Source organism: Amblyomma americanum, chromosome 3 (genome assembly GCF_052857255.1).
Source record: "Amblyomma americanum isolate KBUSLIRL-KWMA chromosome 3, ASM5285725v1, whole genome shotgun sequence".
Lineage (NCBI taxonomy): Eukaryota > Metazoa > Arthropoda > Arachnida > Ixodida > Ixodidae > Amblyomma > Amblyomma americanum.
In genome coordinates this window covers 186,150,344-186,175,851 of record NC_135499.1, presented here as the reverse complement: position 1 = coordinate 186,175,851, position 25,508 = coordinate 186,150,344, and the positions used below count along the sequence as shown (strand labels likewise).

At 44.6% G+C, this 25,508-nt stretch overlaps 2 protein-coding genes across 4 annotated transcripts in view; one reads left to right on the top strand and one right to left on the bottom strand.

The window, feature by feature from the left end:
• Positions 1–2,373: 2,373 nt before the first annotated feature.
• Positions 2,374–14,452, bottom strand: mRpL10 (mitochondrial ribosomal protein L10). The gene is made up of 5 exons (XM_077659206.1): positions 14,354–14,452; positions 13,966–14,144; positions 13,414–13,548; positions 9,587–9,761; positions 2,374–2,672 (listed from the first exon to the last, which is right to left on the bottom strand). Exons 1-5 carry the CDS (start codon positions 14,388–14,390, stop codon positions 2,431–2,433), a joined length of 768 nt encoding a protein of 255 aa, XP_077515332.1. The 5' UTR covers positions 14,391–14,452; the 3' UTR covers positions 2,374–2,430.
• A 6,553-nt stretch (positions 14,453–21,005) lies between these two features.
• The window catches only part of LOC144125632 (furin-like protease 1, isoforms 1/1-X/2), a 233,405-nt gene continuing 228,902 nt past the window's right edge, over positions 21,006–25,508 (top strand). For 2 of the 3 annotated variants that reach the window (XM_077659198.1, XM_077659203.1), the window contains exon 1: positions 21,063–21,597. In XM_077659198.1, the coding sequence (XP_077515324.1) occupies positions 21,442–21,597 (156 nt within the window). In that variant the 5' untranslated portion in view covers positions 21,063–21,441. Of the gene's footprint in view, positions 21,598–25,508 lie in introns of all 3 variants that reach the window. The other variant, XM_077659199.1, reaches the window with a different exon arrangement.

The window sequence follows — 25,508 nt, the reverse complement described above, 5'->3', positions numbered from 1 at the left end:
TGTAAAAGCCCACTTGTGACTTGTGAAATTCTTCTCGCCAAGCGAGTCAAACTCATGACGTCCCAACTGAAAAGGGCGTTTCTAAATGAATGACAGTGCAGCGCATTCCCTGGTATCTGCACACCAAAAATGGATGGCGAGTGCATTTGACTTGCAAAATCGGCAGGTAGTGGCATCACCTTTGTTGCGTTTTCTGGTAGCTTATAAAAGCCCCGTTCTCAGGGAAAGTGGCCACTTTGTGGTTACAACATGGCAAGATATCGATACATTCCAATTTGTACTTGTCCTCAGTGTCCCTTTAAGGAAGACAGTGGATCCTGCCCTACCCTCAAGCAGGAACTTTCACTCAGAAAAACTATGCTGAACCTCATTTTTTCCCCCAAAAAAATGTCCCAAGAAACACATGGTTCAAATGGAACCGCCCCCTGCCCTGAGTGACCCATAAATCTACCCTGGAGAGTAGCCCTTTGTTTTCTGGATGTTTTAATAACAGCCAAGAAACACAAAATGCTTGATATTTCCATTATTCTGTCCATTATTCAATCAGAGGCTTTGTCTTTTTATGCAAGGAGCATTAGCCTCTGTAACAAAGGTCCCCATATAAATTCGGGTAACACCAATGTACTCAATGTAGAACAGAAAGTAACAGCCTACCTAATCGTTATCATTAAAACAATGCCTAATAGGCTACAGGTGGGTGAATACTGGGAATTTCAAAAAAGTCTTGTATGCTTGCTATTCAGTTTATATTTGATTTCAGAAAGGAATGTTAAGAAATCTCCAAACAATCTGCAGGAGTTGAATACTGCCAGCTTTCATAAATCCAACTGGTGCTAAAACACATCTGGGAAAATCATTTGAAGACCGAGTTTAAAGTGTCAGGAAAACAGTAGAGTCTTTTACAGTGAGAGCGGCATGTGTGGCTTCCTCTGCAGCAAAGAGCATCATCGCTGTTGTGTTGCAACCAGTTGCTTCCGCATTCATCTGCCGGGCAATAAAAATCCACGGTGGCCCTCAACCGTAAGGACCCCACAAAGGACGTGTGGGACAAAAACTTCAAACATTCGCACGCCTCTACTTTCTGCGTCTGACATAAATGTCGAGCTGCAAGCTCCAGTAACCTGCTTTTTTGACAGCTTGGAGTATGAAAGAGGTACAGCTATGTGAAACTGGCACTGATGTGCATGCAGCTGGACCAAAGCTAGAAGATGTACAGGGTATTGTGCTTACCGTATTTATTCAAATCTAGGCCGATAGATTTTTTTTAAAACACGAGGTATGAAACTCCTAGGTCATCTTAGAACTTTTTGCTTGCGCCGCAACGAGGAGCACCTTCACGGGCCCAAAGAAATGCCACCATCCTGAAGTGGAATCAGTACTGGCAGATTTCATGAAATCGCGGAGGTCAGCGGCAGTGGCTGCGAGAGAGCTAACAAGAGAGCGAGGCATTCCACGGGACCAGTGAAACGCGCGGGCTAACTCCAACAGGCGGCATCAAGTGCACGGCGCTAGGAGTTGCTGGATCGCTGCAGCCTGGGATGACATCCCAGAAAGCTTGGTTGCGCGCTCGTTCCAAAAGTTTCATTGGACTTGATGGCACTGAATATTGTGCACTGTACAAAGAGGACAGTGATCAGGAGGCTATCTGCATGCTGTCCCTACTGTCTTAATTATTTTTTCAGCTGGCTTACATTCGAGGAAAGTTTTTTTCTTTTTCAGGCAAAAGACTTACTTGCCTGATCAGTGCCTGCAGGAAGTGTCTGTTTGCAGATAGTGTCCACCTCACCTGTCAATCAAATAATGTCATCAAAACTGAAATAAATTTTAGAAAATAAATGAATAAAATTTTTTTAAATACTGGTGTCGTGGAAAAAACCCGCATTCTAGAAAGTTCCATGCTTTCGCATTCCTCCATGTACGCAGACTTAAGTGCCATCAGAATTATTTGGCCTTCAACTTTCGGGTGTCGGCTTAGAATCGAGGCCGGCCTAGATACGAGTAAATGTGACAGTTTTGCATACACAAGGATAGCAGTGTAAATAGCTTCATAAATGGCATTGGCATATCCATCTTAAAATGCCATAAGTGAAAACTTCTGCATATACCTGCTAGTAAATTATGATGCTGCCTACGAGAGGGCACTGGCAAGAATGTGTCGGAGAAAGATGGTAAGTCTAGTTTTATTTTTTTCACTTGTGCCGCTAAGCCTTCTTAGCTTGTCGCTAAAGTTATCATTGAACGTTTGTAGCCATCTGACATTCAGTCATGCCTCTGACAACAAGTTCATCGCTGTCACTGCACTTGTAAAGCCCAGCCAGTAAGCTAGTAGCTAACTAGCAGTGCAGCACAACCATGACAAGCAATGAAGGCAGGTCGAAGTGAAAAATGCCTTTTGTCGCCCGTAACTACATAGACAGTAAAACAAGTGCTTCATGAAGACTCTGCTGCCGGAGCGTCTTTGGCCACACTTTCTTTGCCATCAGCTACAGGATTGGCATGGCTCGTCAAAAGTAGGGACAGCTTATTCTGGTGGTGAGACGTGATCTGAAGTGTCCTCGATGCCATCGAGGAGAGAATCGCACATGTCTGCCCCTGGAGGTACTCGATGTTTGGCACTGTGCTCAGCCACTGCATCTCTTCTCTGCTGAGAAAGCGTCCGTGAACAATGCCGGCTGAAAGCAAGTTCAGAGAGATGATATGCACAGCAATACTTAGAAGCAGCGCTTAGACTTCAGCACAACAATACGTATTTGCACATCAATGCTAATCACAAAATGACAAAGTCGCACATGCAAAGCTAGGCAATTATGCGATGCAAATAATGTTTTCAGCAAGCTTGAAATGTGCCAACGGGTGTTTCAATTTCAGTAAAATACGCAGGATGGTCTTCAGTGCTGAAATTAACACTGCACTTGATATTGCCCTCCTGGAATGGCTGGACGGGAAAGGAAGCAGCTGCGACCACCCTGAAGTATGAATCAGTTAACTGCCCTTTTTAACAGATTTCCAATCGTGTACACAGGTGAAAAGCAACAACAATGGGGCCGCTTTTTAAGTGCAGTGTTTACTCGGACTGTGTCTTGTGCTGCTCTCAGTTTGTATGTAAGAAGTGGATGGAAGGCATGTAATCAATACAAGGCTGCTATACTAATACAATTCTTTTTGTTTGAGTCTATTCAAACTTAATTTCAGTGAGAGTGAGGACATGCGGCAATAAACAAAGAAATTAGAATGATATGGAATGCAAATGAAGTTGTCTTATCATCCCATCCTCCTTTCTGTGAATGACAAAGCATCATGTCACCACACACGCACGCTATACTAAGTCCTGTCATTACAGACATGGTCATGCACAGAACTCCTCACACATGAAATGTGCCCATCAGTCATGTGCTCAGCATGTTTGCTAAGCTTTTACTTTTAAGCTTTTTTTTTTACTTTTCTCATGACCTGCCCACTCTCTTAAAATCTAATCCCAAAAAGTTTTGGCATGTGGTATCTCCAGACGGTACTAGCAACAATGCCACCTCCCACTTTCGGACAATGAATGCCCCCATGAATTTAACAGATATTTTGTGTCTGTATTAACTAAGGAAGATCATTCCAACATACCCATTGTTCCTGACCATGATTATCAATATATGGCTCCTATACGATAGCGATACCGCTGAAGGTATCGTTCATCTCATTGGGAACCTCAAGGTCTCTACTAGCGCTGGTGTTGATAACGTTTAATTCTAAAGTATTAAAGAACACTGTATCAATTTCTAGTCAGATTATTTGCCTTATCTTGCAGCAGTCATTATCATCTGGCTTGCTCCCTGCAGACTGGAAAATTGCCAAGCTCATCCCTGTATTTAAAAACGGAGACAGAAATTCGCCAGAAAACCATCGCCCCATTTCACTAACATGCATCTGCTGCAAGTTACTGGAGCACACATCATCGCCTCCCACATTTACTGTCACCTGGAACTTAATTCTTTCTTTTTTACTAAACAGCATGGCTTCCGAAAAGGATTTTCTTGTGAGTCGCAACTGCTAGAATTCATGACGGACTTGCACTTCAACATGGACGCTAACCTAAAAACTGACTACATCTTTTTAGATTTTGCTAAAGCTTTTGATCGCGTTGCACATTCCCGTTTGTTCTCAAAATTATCTACTCTTTGCCTAGATTCTTTAACACCGACATGGCTTCATAACTTTCTTTCTTTTCGGCAGCAGTTTACAACAATTGACAATTTCACCCTCTTACTCTGCGACGTAACATCTGGTGTGCCTCAAGGCAGTGTTCTAGGTCCTTTGTTGTTTCTAATATACATTAATGATTTACCCACTGGCATATCTTCTTCCCTACGACTTTTTGCAGAGGACTGGATTATTTACCATTCTATTAATTCAACGGATTGTCACCTTACTCTCCAAAGTGACTTGAAACTTATTTCAGACTAGTGTAAAAAAATGGCAAATGGCGGTTAACTCGACAAAATGCAAAATTATCTCTTTCAGCCGCAAACGTACTAATTCTAACTTCTCGTACATATACTATAGTGTCTCGGGCATCATCATACAAGTATTTAGGTATTCATCTGATGCATTATCTTTCACGGGCCACGCACATTCACACAATTTGTGCCAAAGCCTCCAGATCACTAGGGTGCCTGCACCCTGCGTCGCAACATGCGAAACTCTCCTAACAGCGTAAGAAAACTGGCATATCTACCAATCGTATGGCCACAATTAGAATCTGCATCACCTACATGATACCCAAATCAAAAGTACCTAATCGGCAAGCTAGAATCCATCCAGAATAGAGCCGCTTGTTTCATTACACGTAACTACAGCCCCCATTACAGCATAACAAAGATCAAACTTGATATCGGCCTTGAGCCTTTAGACATACACCGCTGCATTGCTCTTCTGTGCTTATTTTCCAAGTATCATTACAGCACTAGGCCATCTCCACTACCTCTTGAACTGCCTTCACGAATTTCACACAGTCTACATAATCAGTACAGCATAAAACGCACACACTGAAGAACCCAAGCTATTAATTCATCTGCACTTCCACGTGCCATTGCTCTTTGGAATGATCTTCCTGACAGTATCGCATGCATCTGCAACCATCAAACATTCCAGGGTCAGCTACGCAAACATCTCAAATGACATTGTATCTTTGTTTTTTTTTTTTATCACAGTGTATGTTTCTTCGTTGCTATTGTGTTTTGTTTTGGTTCCTTGTGCGTCTTACAACATTTACAGCGACTGACGCTTCTAATACGACCATTTCATTTTTTGCCATGTGTCCAGCATTCATGCTACAACAAGTACCTTGTATCTATGTACATTTTCGCCTTTAAATTTTGCCAAGTACAATAGTTTCTTTTTACTTATTCCCTTGTATATCATGCTGTATTAATTAGTTTCCTTTGTACATTTGTTGTTCCTTGTCCCCCTTACTCAATGCTCTTCTGGGCCCTGTAAGGTATCATGAATAAATAAATAAATAAATAAATAAGCAAACAAGTAGCACCTCACATTTACATAGTCCCCTTCTAGCCCAGGCAAATGACCTTTTTAGAAAAATAGGCTCGGTGCCTCATTAGAATTGTGCTGTCGTGGTTTTGCACTTGTTCCACTACAGCGTGAGAAATCCTGTACACATACTCTCTCTGTATTGCTGGCACCAGAAAAGTCGAGCAATGACACTTAGTTGCTCTTCTACCTCGTTAGCTTGTAAACAACCGTTGTAACAGCACTCCTAAGATATATTTTTACGGAAACTCTGACAACAGCGTCTGAATGTGCCAGCAAAGCACTCCCAGCAAAGAAAACAACATGGTTCTCCATGCGTCGATTCCTCTTAGCAGTATGAAGTCGATTTTGTGAAAATCCCGATATTTGAGCTGGAGCACAAGAGGTACTAAAGAGCTTCGTTAACAAATACACTGCAGTGGATTCTTCCAGAATTTGGAAATCCGCTTGAGCACCATAAAGAACTGTAGAAGTGAATGAGTCCAGCTGTAAGCCATACATCAATAGTGAATACGATGCTTCGCTACAGTCACTGTCTTATGATGGGAATATCTAGGAGCAGAAGGTTCCTTTCAACTATTATTCCTTGTTTGAAATGATGTGAAGACTCTCCTAAGCAAACGTCCACAAATGACAAGAGGTTCATCATATAACTGTGCTTTTCATGCAGGTCTCTTAGCTAGCCAAAATTAGCAACACTTAGAGGCATATTAATGCACTGGCAGTGGCACTCTTATGACCAGCCCTGGTACAATGCTCGCATTGAATGCCTACTGAGCACAAAACAAGCATTTCTTGGCCACGCATTCGCCCGGTCAACTCCCAAGTGGTACTGCTTGCAAGTCAGCATATGAAACTTGAACAACAGAACTTGTAAATAGCTTACATAGTTTCTTGTCCCCCTCCAGTCTCCCTTGAAGAAGGTACCGATTCGGCCCTGAAACACCGGTTCTTTTACGAGACTTTGGTCAGATTGTCACATCCTCTTATCTCTTATTCGCCTCCCAACCAGGCAGACAGGTGCCGGAATGTTTACATTCCAATAACCTTTTTCTCACTTAATACAACATTGACGCTGCAGAACAGCTGATGATATGGTGATGAGTTCTGGTCGCTGGCCAAAATCAATAAAGATGGAAATAGTGAACAAGAGAGCCGTAGTGTTCTCGAAACGTCAAAATTTCCATCTTTATTGACTTTCGCCAGTGACCAGTACTCCTCATCACCATGATTTTTGGCCAGACGTAAAACCCTCGACTACAGCTGAAGATATGCGATATAAAACGGGAGTTGCTGACCGCATGTATTCTTATCACTGTATTAGCAAAACCATTTTACGTTGCAAATATTCACTTGTCTCCCAGGCAGAAATACAGGGCGTTTCACATAACTTGAGTCAAAGATTTAAGAAAAAGCGATACATGGTATCTAGACGAAAGCAATGGCATATTATTTGCTGTCATGTAGCGCTCCTCAAGGTATTTTTTACCTTCTGCAACATTATTATTATGCAACATTTACAATATTCACTTTAAGGCTGAGCGTGTTTCATGAGGTTGTAGAGGGGGTTCAGAAACAATCGATCCAGTTTTTTGTGGGAATGTGCCTCCTTTGCGGTAGTTTTTTCTGCCATTTAAACAAAGCCTGCGAAATATAGAAAAAAGTTATACAGAATGTTTACTACATATGAATCAGTGCAAAAGCACAGATTTTTGCTACATAGAAGACAACGATGAGCGGGCAGTGCCACTGGACAGAGCGCTCGCGCTAGGCCAGGTGCGGACATGCAAGAGACAATTCTGCTCGGGTCAGAACCACCGGATTAGTGCCGGATTAGTGCCGCAAGACGGACCACTCGTGCTAGGAGAACAGACAACGCGACAATGGACGATTTTGCTCGGGGGTTGGTACCCTTCGGATTAGTGGTTACGCACTAAAAACGAGACTGAGTTCACGCGCTACTACAATGCAACCCTCCCAACAGTGTTCTGAACAAATGAAATGTGCGTACTGACCATGCCCAAAAAAGCGGCCGGCATTCACTTCGACAGGCTGCAAAATGATACAAAGAAAGACAACGGAGGCTTCACTGAACTACGAGACTTCACTGCTTTCCCTTCTTATTTGTTTTGTCCCTGTGATGGCACAATAAACGCTCCGTCTGAACTTGCTGCTCCCTCTAGCCATGTAATTAACTAAGTGCAATTTAAAATTAAAAAATACTGTGAGGAGTGCCACAAGACAGGAAACAATATGCCGTTGGTTGCATCCAGCTTTGATGTGCCACTTTTTCAAAATCCTTGATTCAAGTTATGCGAAACACCATCTACATGATGACGTCATTATATGTCCTAATGCCAATAAAATGGATGGTACTGATTGGGTTTTCAGCTACTGACTGATGTTTTCAGCTACTGCCAGCCATTACTGAATGCTAACTAAGGGGTTGTTCAAATAAATGCAAGATATCCTCAGGCTTGAAAAAAAAAAATTTTCTTTGGCAGCCCATTTGATTTTAAACGAGGTAAAATACCATACTACAGATGCAAGAGTGTATGCTGATGCGACGAAACCGAGGTTCATCGTTTGTAGAACATGCAGGAAACCTGGGCTGCAATGCTGCAAGGAGTGTGCAACTAAATGTAGGCAGTCATATACCATGTGCATAGTTGTCTATGCACATCTGCATATTGCGAGTTAGGATATGTTTTTGGTCAAGCCCCGAAAGGGAGCAGCAAACAGTATCTACATAAGTGCCATAAAGCCACAGAAGTATTGGCGATTTTTACGAAATCGACGCCATGCTGTGGCGTAGAGAGTAGCTAGTGCAAACTAGTCTAAGATCGGTGCGTGGAACCACGCTGTTTCCTCCATTGCATGAAGTGTTTTGCAGGCGCATTCAGATGTTGTTGTCACAGTTTTGCTGTAAACATATATCTTTGGAGCCCTGTTACGTGTTGCTTGAGTGCTGGCAAGATAGGAGAGGTAGTAAGGGCCATTGTGAAAGTTTTCTGGTGCCAGGAACACTGGGAGACTATGCGTACAAGATGTTTGCATGCTGTGTAGTGGAGTGCTTTAACAATCATGACAGCGCAGGTATTATCAGGCGCCGAGCCTCTATTTCTAAAGAGATGATTTGCGTATGCCTATGTAAATATGAACAGCTATTTGTTAACAACCATTGCAGAGCCCACGACTAATGGGATCACAAGGAGTTCATGCACGAATGGCCCTTTAATGGTAGGCCTTATTATGGCGTGCGTGTATGGTGATTAGTTATCTACGGATTAATTTCGTTAATTATTTTCGCACTTCATCATTACCCCATGCCATCGGTGTGGTCGGAAACATGCACTCAGATGGGCCACATGGTAAGAGCAAAATATAATCGGACAAAAAGATTGCATCATAGTGGCCTTAAATTGATTACGCACATTAAACTACTGCTTATGAAGAGAAAGTACAATGCATGATTGCCAGAGAATAGTGCACAAGAAAAGCAACCTCGTATTGTTCTTGCTTTCCACCCATACATGCAATTAAATATCTATACTCATACCCAAAGTAGCATGTAGTTGTTAAAATTTATGAGCACGAAAAAACGCAAAATGGGGGCAGCTTCAGGATTTAAAACTTATGTGACAGTGAGAATATTTCCAGCTTGTTTTCTGCATAAGCCAGATGAGAGTCTGTGAGTAACGCTTACCTGTAGCGCTGAATGCAAAAAATTGTGGTCTAGTTCTGAAATTCACCTATAGTACACGCCTCCAATGCCGATGCTATTCATTTTAAATTCTCTCCAAAGCACGTACTGACTCTCCACCGCTTTGCATTCATGCCAGCTGTTTTTACCCGCCACATATCTCTCATTTAGTCATTTTACACTGTCAAGCAACAAAAGACTAACTCACACAAGATCTCTACCGCACGAATTTAGCATGAAATTTTAACACAAGCACGATTCTACCTAGGCTGCGACCAAAAGCATGCAGAGTTCTGTAGCGCCGCCACATTGCATAAACTGTGGCACCCATGAAAATCGCCAACCCACCAAGCAGCACAAACTGTGGTATCTTCCTGGTCAGCTTGAAGAAGGTCTGCACATCTGATTCTGGGCTAAGGATCAGTGCGTTTCTAGACCGTGTGAAGGGAAGCGCCGATTCAAACTTGGTGCCTGTGATGGCAAGGCGCACTGTTTCGTTGTTGTACGCTTTCAGGAAGAAATTCTGAAATGAGAACAGGAAGCTTAGTCTGAACAGTGCATCAGTAAAGATGAATAGCACACCACACTGCCCATGCCAGTTGTTGAGAAATCATTCCAGCAATGCAAAGCTTTTTGAGATACTTCATTATGAGACTACATGCAAGAAACTACAGAAAAGCATCAACGCATATCACACATCAGTCTAGTTTGCTTGAGAACTGAAATCTTCTATGATCATGATTTTAACGCGAGGGCGTTAAAGGCCCCATTCTCCAAAAAAATCCTGTGTCAGCGTAAGTGGCATTGTGAGCTAAAAATCACAAGCATGGCTTTGGTAGGAAGTCCCAGAGAGCAACCTAGGAAGCAGGTGAGCTACCTAGGTCACGTGACCTTGCGGCATCATTCTAACCTGCCCACCGGATAGCAAAGTGCCCACCATGGCAGATGGCAATTAAATTAATGATTGGTTACTCGGAAAGAGCAATCTTGGCCGCACAAGGCCCACCACTGCGCCACGAAGGGGTATGAGGACTCCCAGAGATCTATGAATGTGAAGTAGAAAATGACCTTCTGTATACCAGGTGTCCCAGCTAAACGTAGCCAGGCTTTTAAAAAAGTTGAAGTGTCCTAGCCCAATGAAACCAACTCAGGGTTGTTCAGAGTTGTGTGGCCTAGTCTGTAGTATTTCATTTGTTCTTCAAAGTTAATTAATTAGTTAAGTCTAATTGACTAACTTTTTAATTATTGATTTGAGGAACAACGTGTCAATGTAAAAGTTGTAGATCGTCTCAAAAAACCACTAGCAGTGCTGTTTCCATCAAGGTATGATTTATGTAGTTTTATTTAATGGCCTTGAAAGAAAGCTATGACGTGACCAGCTGCTGGGTCACGTCTCTGCCCCAATGTGCATGCAAAGGCTCATTGGGAAGAGGGATTCAGTAAAAATGTATTTTGTCCTCTAAGACGCGGCTTGGGACGGTTAAATGGCACCACTGTCACGTGGACGCTTTTTTTTATTGTGCGAGCTAGGGTTTAAGGCCAGAAAAAAAACTACTTTACGCCAATGGTGTCTTGGTGCAAATGTTGCAGTGAACTGTTTTTCAAAGTGATCTACAATTTTTCCACTGACACTTTCTTCCCGAGGGTAATAATTAAAGGTTAGCTAATTAGGCTTAACTGATCAGTTAACTTTGAGGAACGAAAAAAATACTGCCGTCTAGGTCACGCGACTTGAAACAACCCTCAGTTGGTCTCGCATGGCTAGGGCATTCCGTGTTTTTGAAAGCTTGGTTACATTTAGCTGGGACACGTGGTATATAGGAATTCGTTATGCTATCATGTCATATACTTAAGACGGAGCTTAAGTGTACCCTCCGTTTTCAGCCATCTTCAGTTTGATAAAGATGTGCTTCTGCAACACAAACTAACAACACAATAATGGCTGGTAGCAAGTGGCCTTTTTTGAACTCACCTGACTACACTGAGCTTGGGATACATGAGATATAGAGAAGCAAAACAGCACAACGGTAAGTAAAAATTGTAACAGCTTTCGTGTTTTCGGAAACGCATAACAGGTTATATGGCGAGCTAAGTCAATCAGCCTCTTTGGAATGTACATAAATACCAGCAAGTATACAAAAAGAAAACTAATAAAATATAGCTTCTACAAAACTGAAATCTTCATGTAAGTGCAAAATCAGTATGTGCTGCATCACAATAGAGTAAATGTTCCAGGGAATAAATTCAAATGTTCAAAATCATAATTTCTTGAACTGCGGAAGAAGCTGCCAATCATACAGAACAGCTCAGTAGGGTGAGGCTGAGGTGGACACCTTCTTAGCAGAAACTAAATCAAGAGTTCAAAAAATTTCGTTGGTTAATGAATCATAGCAGAAATGAAGGATTGTATTCACAGACCGATTTGTAAATAGACAGAATTATGTTTAAGAACCCATTCAGGCTCCTTGACGACAATAAAACAAACATGGGTGGTAGTCAATTTAAATAGTTTAGAAGCAGTTGCTGTTGGGCTAGTTGGTTCATCATGAAGTTGAATGGCACAAAGGAACAAACACAGGAAGACACAGAGACAGGTGCTCTTTCTGTCTCTGTGTCTTCCTGTGTTTGTTCCTTTGCGCCATTCAACTTTATTATTTTATATAGTTCAGCCCATATGGGACCACAGCTGTATAAGTGTTAAGCGAATTATGGCACCAACACACTAACATTCGATAACAAATGCTTGTTTGGTTGGTTTGGTTTATGGGGTTTAACTTCTCAAAGTGACTCGGGCTATGAGGGACGCCATAGTGGAGGGTTCCGGATTATTTCAACCATCTGGGGTTCCTTAACATGCGCAGACATCGCAAAGTACATAGCACACGAGCGCCTTTTCCATTTCACGCTCACTGATATGCAGCCGCTGCGGCTGGGACTGAATCCGGGTTCTCCAGCTTAGTAGCTAAGCTCCCTAACTACTGAGCCATCGTAACAGATGATATAACATAAATGGCCTTTCCTTTTTAGTGCGCAATTCCAGTAAGATACCACTGTTAGTTTTCTTTGCAGACCGTTAGATGTCACTGACTTACACGTCACCATCAGCCACATTACGACTTTTGGCAACCTATGGCTACGTTTTCCTTTCCTTCAGATCTACTCTGTCACCTAAACAGACCTTAAGCAGTCTCAGTTACCCTGAATGAAGCAGAGCTCTTCAGCTGCATTCTGTACTTGAAGCACACTTCCCTCGTGAGCCGAGGGCTACCATGCAGGCAACACATTTGGTGCGGTAGAATTACTGAATAAATGAAGTAACACAAAATCAACACGCACAGGTCTCCTTGGTGACACACAGGTGTCCTAACAACTTGACATTCTCAAGACATGATCTGGCCAAGGTCTTGCACTCTTGTATTCACTGGTTTGCCTGTAGACATCTCCCGCTTTATTTTAAAGCAATAAACTGATATAAACCATTGTCATTGCAGAACAAAACGCATCTTAAGAGGGCAAAGCAATAGCGATGTGTTCTGGATTCATTGCACACACAATGATATTGATGAAGACGACGACATACAAAGCAGAGCGCGAAAGACCGCCAGTTAAACACAGGTCTATTACTAACTATTCGAAAACTTGAGATTGTATTGTATTGAATGCATTTCGAATAATTTTGAACATGTACTATTTTATTCGTTCAATGACTCCAACAGGAGGATATCTGATTCGATAGCAAAAAATTCTGAATATTCACACACCTCTACTCATGTTTAGGCAGAACCATGTGGCTAGCCACTCCTCACTGATGTACACGAATTGCTCATGAATGTATTTACGCCCCTTATCACAAGTGCACTTAATATTACATTTCCATCAGAGCAGTGCACAACACTAAGCCGTTAATTTCATGTGGCACACATGGCACATATGTTCAAAGTGACAACCATGGTTGGCCAGGACGTTACGGGAAGTACCACTTGCTTTTGCCACACTAACGAGTTCGTGCCCCAACTAGTACTTCTGTCACTAATGTTCTCATAACCCCATGCTATAAAACCTTTTCATGTTTGCTTGTGAAGCCACCAGTCCTGCCAATAAGAGAACAAAACAATAGTTATACAGCAGAACTTGAAAATAAGTGCCCATGGATACAAAACAAAAAGGAGAGTTACCTTCTTGAACAGCATATTGTGAATCTTCCGCCTGTCCTCCATTAGAACCGAGTTTTCATGCATGAAGCAGATAAGCTTAGCTTCGTGCAGCTCATTGCGAAGAATATTGGCTCTGATTCTGTTGTATGGGTGCGGCTGAAAGTAGGAGAGAACCAAAAGCACGCTAAATCTTCACTGCACTGATTCAGATCGAGAACTAGAACATGGATCAAAGCTACTAGGCCATTTATAAGCTTGTGTAGCAAGGTTCGACAACGTAAGTACAACCAAGCACCGCCTCTTCATGCTCGATTGCGTATTCACCGCTGTGACTGCGCATATATACTTCAAAAGGCAATCGGCAAGAGCGTCACTTCATAAAAGTTACAGGGGGAAAAAAAATAATAGATATGCAGATATTGCAAAAGGTGTCCTTGCGGTCAGAACTCCTACGAAAGACGAAGGTATTAAATGAATTGCTGAGGGGATAGCTTTAAAAACACTAAGGAATATCAAACTGCTGATGAAGAAAAGGCGGAGCATGACGCACTTATTGTTCGAGGGGAAACAAACCTCTCTTTCCATGTCGATGCGATTGGCCATGGAGCATGACTCCCAGAGCGGCTTTGAGCACCGCGGTATAATTGGCTTGCATGCTTCTAGAATTGCTTTCTTTTCAAAGTGTGGCTCTCTGGGATTCCGCCCACGGATTCGCCGGTATCTCACCTGGGTTACCAGCGGGCATGCCACCCCTGAAAGCAAGCAAACCGTAGTTTGGTTTTCACAACGATGTTAGCGCGAATGGCTAGCAGGCGACGCACACATGGGTCGACCACTAAAGGCGATTAGCTGCAACGTAGCATGCTGTTATCATGTGTACTGTACAAAAATGTTCGGGTTATGTGTGCGTTATCTGCAGCACCAGGCGTGAGAATTTTGGTTTTAAGCAGGAAATTCTTACTTGGATTGAGTTTAGCAACTGCTGTGAATGCGGCCATCTTGCTTTTGGCGATGTTTACACCGATCGGAGAAACAAAATCGTAAGAGTTGTAAAACAAAAAAAACAACTAACCTAAACAGAATTTTTGCACTCAATTGAAGTTTTTGTGCAGCAATCAAAGTTTTGTTAAATATACTTGTAATCACAACGTTATATTGACAACTTTGCTGCAATTTCTTGCACGACATTCCACATTTCGAATACCACTATAGAGCAGCATAGAGTGCCTAAATATTGCTTGGCTGTGCGATGTCAGTGCACGTTAAAGACACCCAGGTGGTTGAAATTATTCCGGAGCCCTCCACTACGGCGCCTCTTTCTTCCTTTCTTCTTTCACTCTCTCATTTATCCCTTCCCTTACTGCGCGGTTCAGGTGTCCAATGATATATGAGACAGATACTGTGCCATTTCCTTTCCCCATAAATCAATCATAGATATTACTTGGAGGGAAAGCTGGCGCCATGGTCTATGCGAGTTTCTGAAAGAGCCATGAAGACATCCAAGCATGAAGAGCACTTCATCAACCGTGGGAATGCCGGGAAGACAGCAATGCGCACTTCGCTTGGCCCTAAAACATAACTACGACTGCAAAAATACAAATTGTCGCAAACTATGCGTTACAAGGAAGCGTTGTTTTGCAATCAGTAATTCCTGTAATAAAATATGGTAACTAAATGTTGCAGTAAATTAGCAGAAAAGCGGACAAGTACCGAATTTGCCCTTGGCGAGAGAGAGCTTTCTCTGCATGCCGCCAAACATAGCCAAACATGGAAAAGATTTTTTTGCCTTTAACAGACACTTTTTAGACCGAATATTCTTGCAAAAAAAATTGTTAATTCTTCAAGTACTACACATTAGAAGTTTTTTTTTTGCGTTTTGAAAAATAGAAACGCTTCATTGGTGTAATCTGTTATAGCGGGATTTGCCCTATGCCCGTGCATAGGCAACGTTCGTGCTTCGAGAAACTTACCCAAAACCCCGCTTTTCTATGAGAAACCCACTAAGTGCCAGCTCTTGGCATGTCCTGCCACTGCGTTTACAAATTTTGCCAAGAAAAAATGAATTCGGAAGCGAAACTCTTACCACAAGTAATTAGTGGCGGCTGTGTTTACAAGTTCAACATGCAAGTCGTTCGTGTATGCAATGCGCGGCCACCGCCAGTCTTCGAAATGAATCAAACGCAATCCTCGACTAGTACAGTTAACATAAGTTGCGCTTGTCGAAGTTATTGATTTTGCACTTTTAAAGTGTCTTGGAGACTCTATCCTGCGAGAAATTTGCAGAGTAGTCATGGTAGCAGACTGCCGAGTTCTCAGTACACAAAAACCTTGTTTCCTTCTTTCACATTTCATTGCACAGCAAGGTAGCACGGGTTCCCGCTGAGCAATACTTGGCTAATTGCTGCATAAATGGCTCGCTAAACGGAATTTAGGCCTAGCAGGCACTAGACACTGTGCTCAGCTCACTTCGAGTCAAGCGCCTTCGGATGCTTCGGATCTCAAATGAATTGCGTGCGTAGCTGCACTACACAACTACAAAGCGCACAAAACATCAGCAAAAACCTACAGTGGTGAAAACACTGATCTCCACAAGGGGGCTGGATGCCGCATTGGGCGCTCGAAAGTGAAGCCACCGGAAGTTGGACGGCATGTCTCGGAAGTCAGCCTTTGGCAGTGCACGAAATCGGACCTCAGCGTGGTTTTTCAGTTTTAGTTTTCGTTTTACACTTAGCATTTTGTGTTTTCGACGTTCTCGTCTTTTTTCGTGACAACTCCTACCTGTTGCGCCGTCAACTGCATGAGGAGAGCAGCAGTCCTCGGGAAAGACGTTTCAAAAATAAGGGTCCATTGCATCGCTATGGGACGACACTAGCAGACGACAGAACGTCGCTGCACACAGTACGTACGGAGCCTCGTCTTCTCAACTGTGTCGTCCTGTTGCTCTAGCGTCGCCAACTCTGCTCTTTGTTGTGATGCGCACGTTGTCGCGCTCTAAGCCCGAGTCATACCATCAATGGGGATAAATTTAAGGAAGAATAGGTTAAAACCTTCATTAGGCAGCCGACTTTGCAGCGACCATTTTACCGAATTATACAGTGTTGCGCGTTTTTATCGTGAACAGTTAAAAAAATTTCCCTGTCTCAACCGCTGGCTCATTTGCCGTGAAACTGCACACAGACCTTGCGTATTATGGTAACTTTTGTATCGTAGCAAGTCTAACAACGGTACTTACTTAGCTGAGCCGTGCATGATGCGAAAACTTAATCGTCTACGTAGAGATCGGCAACCAAAACCCGCAGACGACGCTTTTTCGCTGAAGGGCAGCAGTGGCGCCATCTATTTTCGGAAGCGGAAAGTGTCACGACGAGACCGTCGAGGAAACCGTTGCAAGGAACACGGGCCCTATGAATATGCCGTTCCGGCCGTTTCGTCTGCTTCAACTGAAGCGCTTACAACATTTTCGGCTAACTGAGCGGGAAAGATTATCAGAACAGCTTATTTAACGAGGCTTTACCTTTCAAAGAATATTGTTTGCAACGCTCGTCTCGGCCATCTAGTAACGTTGTCTCGGCGGCCTTGTCGTACGCTTTCCACTGCCGAAAACAGATGGCGCCACAGCCGCCATTCAGCGAAAAAGCGTCGTCTGCGGGTTTTGGTTGCCAATCTCTACGTAGACGATTATGTTTTCGCATCATGCACGGCTCAACTAAGTAAGTACCGTTGTCAAACTTGCTACGATACAAAAGTTACCGTAATACGCAAGCTCTGTGTGCAGTTTCACGGCAAATGAGCCAGCGGTTGAGGCGGGGAAATTTTTAAACTTGTTCACGATAAAAACGCACAACACTGTATTTAGACCGAACTGGAGCGAGCTAGGACGAGGCCACAATCTTGTGAGGTGCCGTCAGTGTTCTGCTGGTTCAAATTAGCGCGTCCAAAATGAATATGGTACTGCTTTTTCGACGGAGCGTATCATGTACTGTTTCGTACTGTCGCAAATTATGCCTGAATGGGCTTTTATTCGTGATGCTTGGTGCAGTTGACTTCTAACAGCGCTTGTCACATGCGCTGCTGCATTCGTATTTCTCGTCAGTAGTTTCTCTCGTGCAGTGTAGATGAAACGTGACTGTGCTATAGAGTTAGATTAAAAGCACGTCTGGAACGTAAATGGCACGATGAAAAAACAGCGCAAGGAACGAGACGAAAACACGAAGGAAAGACACAGACACGGGCGCTGTCTTTCCTTCGTGTTTTCGTCTCGTTCCTTGCGCTGTTTTTTCATCATGGATTACCAACTAGCCCGGCATCTTGCACTTCTGTAAATGGCACACTAAAGCGATAAACACCACCTGTCATCGATGAGAAGAGACATCGTCCGCGACCAACCCGAAATTGAAACAGCGGCAGCTGTATAACGAGTGGCTCTTCGAGTGTCAGGATTTCCGCGCCATTGCCTTTTCTTTGCTACCTTAAAATTTGTTTTTAAGATGACCTAGGCTCATTGTCATTCCACTACTTCTCCTACTTACGCTCGGAAGACAAGAACCAGGTCAGAAAACAGTGTTTAATGCACGTACTCCTTTTCCGCGGCATGGTGAGACATGCATGCCTGTTCACTTCGGTTTCTCTGAAATTAGTGTTCCTCGAACAATGCTCACATGTATCACGTTCAGCTTGCTTATTCCTTTGATATTACAGTAGACGTTACACGAAAACAACGCGAAAAACTGAGGACGGAAGGGTGAAAGACGCGACTTTTTGCATTGAAATACACAGCAGACACCGAACTTCCGGGACATGCCATCCAACTTCCGGTGGCTTCACTTCCGCTTACTTCAAAAAGCGGGAGTGCGGCATCCAGCCACCGGTGAAAACGAAACTGAACAACCCAAAATTCCAATTCATAGCAGTCAACAAGCCACTAGACGCCAATCCGGTTCTGTCTTCCCAGCATGCATCGGGCGTCCTTGGTGGATGAAGCGAAAAGCAATGCCTCCTGAAGAACATGCCTGAAGCGTCAGGGGTTTTTCTGCCCGCCGTATAGCGCGCGTCCGCCGTATGGCGGCGCTGTCAAATGACCCTCTAGCAGACGACACGCAGCTAGGCAGCACAAAATTTTCTTGTGACTGCCGTTGTAGCAAAAAGTATGCTTTATGGTGCCCTGTTTCTTATATTATTTGTGTGGTGTGTTTAGTGTTACCGTTTGACAAATGACGCGCCGATGACTGCAGTTACTGGAGGGAGTGGCGAGCGAAAATGCATTGCTGTTTCGTTCCGTTTTGCATGTCCAGTCAGCGAAACAATAAGCCCGGCGTTTCGTTCCATGAAATTCCTGCCGACTCAGAACTCGGGAAAAGACGGCTAAAGGTAATTCGAAGAAAGAACTGGCAGCCAAACACAACATCAAATTATTCTGCAGTTTGTAGCTTGCATTTCCAGCCACGGAAATGCTACTGTAGACAGTATGACTGCCCACCAAGACAGGGGTGGAATCTTTTACCCGACGTCAGCGCTCCGAAGAGTGTTACATGGCCTCAAGAAGTTCGTCGATATCATGCTCAAAGACCGAACGCATCTTCAAAAGCCACTGGACACATGCTTGCTCCACAACTAGTGTGAATATAAAATCGCGGGTTGGCCTGTCCTGACCTGTGAGAACAGGTTGGGGCTACAGCTAGGGAAGCACTACTGCATAATATCTGCAAGAAGTTAATCAAACCGCTGCTAACAAACCATGCACTTGACATAACATACAAGAACGCAGTTGCGAAGATGTACAACAAGAAATCTCTTTCCCGAAGATTCTTAAAACTGCAGTAAGAAACGATTTCCGCCGCCTTCATCGCACCGACGCACGCCATTTTTCCTTGTAAGTGCGCACGTGTCTGTGCCTTCAAGTGGAGTTCTTTTTTTAATATTCACAAGTCGCTCGCCATGTCTGATACTCCCCTTGTTCCAGCTGTCATTTCATTAACGCGCGTGCTTGTCATTTGGAAAAATCCGGTCAGTCAGGCCTGCATTGTTACTCCCAACGTCACTGTGCGCGTGTGTATCACACAGGAACCTAGTGAGTTGTGTTTCTTGCGGAAAGAATAGAGAAGAGGGGCATGGATTTATTTCAAATTTGTCAACGTTATTCAAGGAGGTACCGTTCGGCGAAAGCTCGTCGGAAAAATGATCAGAAACAGCGCAGGCCGGTCCTCCCAAGACCTTCTTCACCTGATCGAAATATCTCTCGCAATGCTCCGCAGCAAGACTGTAACAGACGCGCGCTTCGCAGAGTTCTAAGAACATTAGATATGAGGGATGTGCCCCCTGCGGGTCAACGACTCCCCAGGCAGGTTACCGCGACGTCTCCGGCTTCCATCCATTGAGCGCCATGCAGTCCTCCTTTCGCACGGGTCACCTGGCTACAGTTGAGAGCTCAGGTAATTCCGGACTTGCTCCTATCCTTATTCTATCTCATGGATTATTTTCCCTTTTTTAAAAGAACTTCTATTTGGGCTAGATGGTTCATTTCGATCCAGAAAGGAAAAACAGTAGCGCCGAAAAAAACACACAGACACAGTTGAAGAACGACGTAGGACGAACGCTAAAACGAACGCTAAATAGCGTTCGTCCTACGTCGTTCTTCTACTGTGTCTGTGTGTTTTTCCGGCGCTACTGTTTTTCCTTTCTGGATTTTCCCTTTTTGCTTGTCCGAAGTAGTTGATGTCTTGCCATTGACAACAGTACAATATACAACCATGCATCATGCAGTGTAAATACTTATTTTGCAGCATTTCTAGCCACTTCAAGCACTTGCTGCAATATGGATGTTTCGAACATGTTCATTTTGTTGTAAACCGTCCAAAAGTTACTGCTTATGCAGCAGACAAAAGGTCCTAACGGCATGATAGAACGGGGTGCACAGCGGGGTGCACAGCACGCTTTTAGATTTCGAAATCGAAACTGACTATCCTCTTTCAGTAATATGTGGAAGTCAGCTTAGACTTTTTAAGCATTTTTTGCACTATGAGACATCCAAAAACATGATTTTTATTGTTAGCGAGCTAAAATTTGTTGCTCAAAGTCCGAAAAAAGGATTTAAACAACATGATCGGGCGCCGCGCATCACAGTCTCCCAGCCATTGAAACCGAAATTGAGGGTCATATTTTAGCGTCTCCTAGCGGCCAGTCTGCGCAATGTCGAGACGATCTCGGGGCCCATCGAAACCGAGGAGACGCTTCAGGCATGTTCTGCAGGAGGCATTGGCGAAAAGCCGCCAACTTTCCTTTTGGTGTACAGTTTAAACTCTATGAGAGACAAATTAAAAGCAGTAAAACTTCTTGTGCTTCTTTGTTTCAACATTTATAATTTGCGCGAATCATTATATTGCTTTCTAAAACCGCAAACGCGCCTTATGCAACGAAACAAAAATCTTTTATTTTCTTAGCTTTCCTGCCCTTCGGCTAGGTTTGCATGCTAGTTTCAGAAGCGTTTACAATCTCGTTGCATTTATAGCAAGCAAAGTCAAGTGCAACTTTTCCTCCTGAAATGTGACTCATTAATTACGTCACGGAGAATTAGTAACTCGCGACCGAAGAAGAGACTGATTCAGCCTTAAACTGGTGACGTAAGGCGTTGCGTCGGCTCCGCGCGTGGCTCAAGCGGCGGCGCCACCGTCGATATCAACAACGGGGGGAGCCAGTGTGCCATTCCTCTCTGGCTGTCGGCGGCCGGGAGCGGGCGAGCGGGCACTGGGCGTCGTACACATCGGCCGTCGCAGTCAACGCCAGGTCCGGCAAGCAACGCCCTATGCCCCGTCAACGGCCAAGCGCAGGAACAAGCCCACTTGCCCAAAGGATCGGCATGCAAAATTCTACGTGAAACTCGACCTCGCACCAAATTCATATCAGCGCCCGCTCAGCGAAAGAATCGGAGGAAGTGCGTGAGGCGAGAGCAGTGCTTCGTGAGGCAAGCGAGAGAGCTTTGCGTGTGTTCGCGCGAGTGACAGGCCGCGTTTACATGTGCTTTGTGAGTGGCGTCCAGTGCACAGCGACGTCAACATGACTCGGATACTACTTTTCGCCGTGGCCGTGCTTATCTCCGCGGCTCCGAACAGCGCACGCATTTACACAGACCAGTTTGTGGTTCACGTCGAAGGAGGTGCCGAGCTGGCTAGGGAGCTCGCGAACAAGCACGGCTTCGAATACTTGGGACAGGTAAGAGCGCAGCGCGACTTGCCAGCGTCTGCTCTGCATTCATGCTCTCTTGTGAAAATTTTTGATAAGTCGAAACGCGTGTATACCTCGCGATTTAGCGGCTGTAGGAACCGCACTCTTCGTCATACCTTCGCCGATCGGCGTCGTGTCTTACGGCTCCTCCTCTTTTTGGCGTTATTTCTTTTTCCTATCTTTCATTCCGGAACCGGTTCTCCCGTACTTTACTCCCCCTTGCGTGGAGACTTTTTTTTTTGTTTGTTCAGCTGCTCTTTCTCATTCAGTCTCTCATTTTCGTCACGCATTTGTGGAGGTAGTTTTAGGAGCGTGGCAGAGCGGCGCTTTTTACGGCGTGTCACGAAGAAACTTTTGCAGCGAAGCAGAGCTACAGCCATCCTTGCGGACCGAACCTATTCACTTCTCGTGAGTCGTCAAGCCGAGCGCCTCGCGAACGACGTTCTTTTACGCCGATCCGGGTTGCGCTAGTTTCCTGCTCGGACGGGAACTCCATCCACTTGCGTAACTTCCGAAGAAAACTTTCTTACGGGACTCCCGGGTAACTCCGCCGACAGGCAGCACGCCACGCGCAGCTGCAATGCTATCGATCATGGGCGAACAATGCCGTGCGCTTTCGCTTAGCGCGCGCCGCGCTTTCCAGCCTTTCTGTCAGCTGCACTATATTTATTCTTGCTCCGTATGCGCTTCATGATATATCATGCGCGCATTGTGGAAGCGAAACCAGCCAAGTACATACATCGGGCTTTGCGTAACGTGGTCTCGAGGGGAGACCGGCCGTTCATGGATATTTGGAGCGGGGTCGAGCCTCACCGCCCAGACCATCCCCTTGACCAAGCGTCTGACCTTTTCCACCGACACTTTCATTGCCTGCCAAATGTACGGCCCGAAGAATGTTGAGCGACTTGCGCGTAATTTCGGGGTTTTAGCGCAGATTTCACGTTTCAAATCAGCACTATGGGATCGTTCCTATCTTCTTTCACTCCCTCCTTTATCCCTTCCCTTAGGGCGCGGTTCAGGTGTCCAACGATATATGAGACAGATACTGCGCCATTTCCATTCCACCAAAAACCAATTATTATTATTATTATTATTATATGTGGCACGAGAAAGAAAATAACTAGCTTGACCTAGCGTAAGTAACGCACTTATTGTTTAGTTGATCATTGGGAAAACACTGAGTTCTCTGTATAGATTCCTTCATAAAAGCTGTTTTTAGTCGCAGTTGAAGCTAGAGTTAATTGACGGCTGCGAGTTTAAACGTCACGACACTCTTTCGCTCGTGACAGGTTGTGCGGCGTACGAGATGGAAACAAAGAAAAGCTTTGAAAAGTAATCTGCTCTAAACTGGCACTGCGCGTTTTACTTCTTCAACATCGCATATCAGTGTATTTGTTCATTGTTTCGCATCGGTGATCCTTCGCATGCACGCGTGCACCGCACGCTTCTTGCATTGCTCGATGCGTAAGCGTACCCCGCTGGAGGTGAATTTGCTGGTACAGACTGTTGCAGCGCTAAATGCGCGCTGTGCGAAAGTTGCTCTTTATGGGTCGCTAATGCTGCAGACTACGCGGATTTATAGTTCTCATCAAATCAGGAAAGTGAATCTTCCAAACTTGGCATTGAAAAGGCCACACCGTCGTATGCCATCTCTGCGTCAAATTCCAGCCGGAATAAGCGAGCGGTTTAACCGAGAGAAGCATTTTGAGGTGCGCGTTTAGTGCTACAAGAGTCTGCATATCGTGTATTAACCACGCACAACCGGCAAAAATGAGCTTCGTATACCATAAAAAAGTCTTTTGATAGCAGAATTCTGAAGGCGTGCACCGTACGTGCGACGTTTTTTAAAGCTAATTGAATTATTGTGTGGCTTAAACCTGGGCGATGGAATTCTCCGGGAAAATAAATTTACAATATCGCATTAACGAGCCCTTGAGAAGTTCTCTCGCGTGGAACAGAAATTAAAAAAAATGGAGAAAAAGGCACGAAAGGCGCTTGTCACGTGCAATGAGGCGTAGTAACGTCGGTTGCAACCGAAACGCGAGATCAAAATTTGCTTGTGAGCAATTTCTAAAGCGTTGACGTAGTGGCTGGGAGGGTTCCGGCTTGGGAGTTCATCAAGCTCTTCATGGCTGCTCTAGAATTTGGCTTATTAGGCCATTCGGAAAGTCGCTGCACCCGAACCAGATTATGCTAGATTTGATTGGGGCTCTGTAGACTGTAGACATTATGATTTGATTACGGTGTATATGCTGCATTTTGGCTGTTATTTTTGGTGAGAACCATGCAGAAAGAGGGTGAATTGTCCGGTAGCCAACGTTCGTGTGCACACGTCAACGCACCTGCTTGTGCGACAGCCTGCCTTTCTGTAAGGGCGCAGTTTTGAGGGTGTTAATTGCTGTGGAGGTCGGTGTAGTGCACTTCAGTCTCCAACATTTTTCAGTAAAGCTCAGTGTGGACAAGAGTCAAAAATGTCCGTTTACGTAAGAGCGCTGTCTCTTCGCCCAATCTGTAATAACTGATGTGAGCAGCGGGCCTATTACCGTAAGTGAAATTGTGTGTAATACTCTCCAGAAATTTTAATGGCGGGCGTGTGGAGGGGGTTCTGTGCCACCATCACGATTCAAACGAGAGCAAAACTGTCACTAAAGCAAACAACTTTTGCCCTCCCCGGAGCTTAATTCGTTATTGCGCGATTGAGTTGCGTCGTAGCTTCGTTGTACTGAGCATTATGTGTGCGGAACCGGGTGTTCGCGCGTGTTGCACACGATTTTGGGCGCTGATCACTCCCTACAGAAGTACTTGCTGTTGGGCTAGTTGATTCATAATAAATTTGAATGGCGCAGAGGAAAGAACACAAAGATAAGGGGACAGAAAGAGCGCCTACTACCAGCTATGTTTATTGCGGAAAACACCACCTTTATACGCCAGTACATTATCAGTTCATTATCACAGCCAGAACAAGCCAACATGAAAAAAAAAATGTACAGAATCAATATCACATTTATACAAAAACGCCAGTTCGTGACTGCTCCCAGAACAAGGCACGAAAAAATTTAAGAAGCACGATAACATGACCGACATAACATACGAAGTGCTTATGCACGTTGGCCCACCTTTCTGTATATGCAATGCCTGGATAACTTCTCTTTCTGCTCGCTCTCTGCCTTTGCCGATAAACTTTGCCCCTTCCAGCACCGGTTCGCAATCTTCACGTTATCTGCAGTGATCAGAGAGGTTCCCCCTTGCATAGTTTTTTATCGTCCGTTTGTGCTCGCTCGCTCTCTCGTTGAAACAACGGCCGGTCTGGCCAGTGGAGACACGCCCACACTCGAGCGGTATCCCACATACGACTTCAGACCTGCATTCTGTATGTCGCAGCCTATGCACGATAGCGCACCTTGGGGGTCGCATCACGGAGCAAATCCTTGCAAGCTTACATGGTGCTGAAAACACCCCATTCACTCCTTTAAGACCGCCTGTGTTCTTGATGTTGTGCGCTATTTTATGCATACACGGAATCACCGCCACAGGCCTCTTATCTCGCTGCTTGCTTAGATCACCGCTCGAAACGATTCTGATCTTCTGGAGCAAAGCTTCGCAAACAGCGGTTATCAAAAGGCACGGATAGCCGGCGTTGTTCAGTCTTTGAAGCTGCTTGTTAGAGTCAGTGATCGGCGTGTAAGCATGCCATAGCGATAAACTTAGTTGGTAGTAGGCGCTCTTTCTGTGTCCTTGTCTTCCTGTGTTTGTTCCTTTGCGCCGTTCAAATTTATTGTGATCACTCCTTATAACGATGAACCACAGTTAGCGCAAACAGCGGTTAAGCGCGCCCCCGTGTGACAGGGGTCTTAATTGGTGGACCGCCGTTTTAGCGACGCGGCTCTCTCGAGGACCAG

Excerpts from the sequence above, each read along its gene's own strand:
- mRpL10 (XM_077659206.1), bottom strand. The coding sequence starts at position 14,390 with ATGGCCGCATTCACAGCAGTTGCTAAACTCAATCCAA. Across the intron at positions 14,145-14,353 it reads AGTTGCTAAACTCAATCCAA|GGGTGGCATGCCCGCTGGTA; the intron begins GTAAGAATTTCC and ends GCTTGCTTTCAG. Across the intron at positions 9,762-13,413 it reads ACAATATGCTGTTCAAGAAG|AATTTCTTCCTGAAAGCGTA; the intron begins GTAACTCTCCTT and ends TTCTCATTTCAG.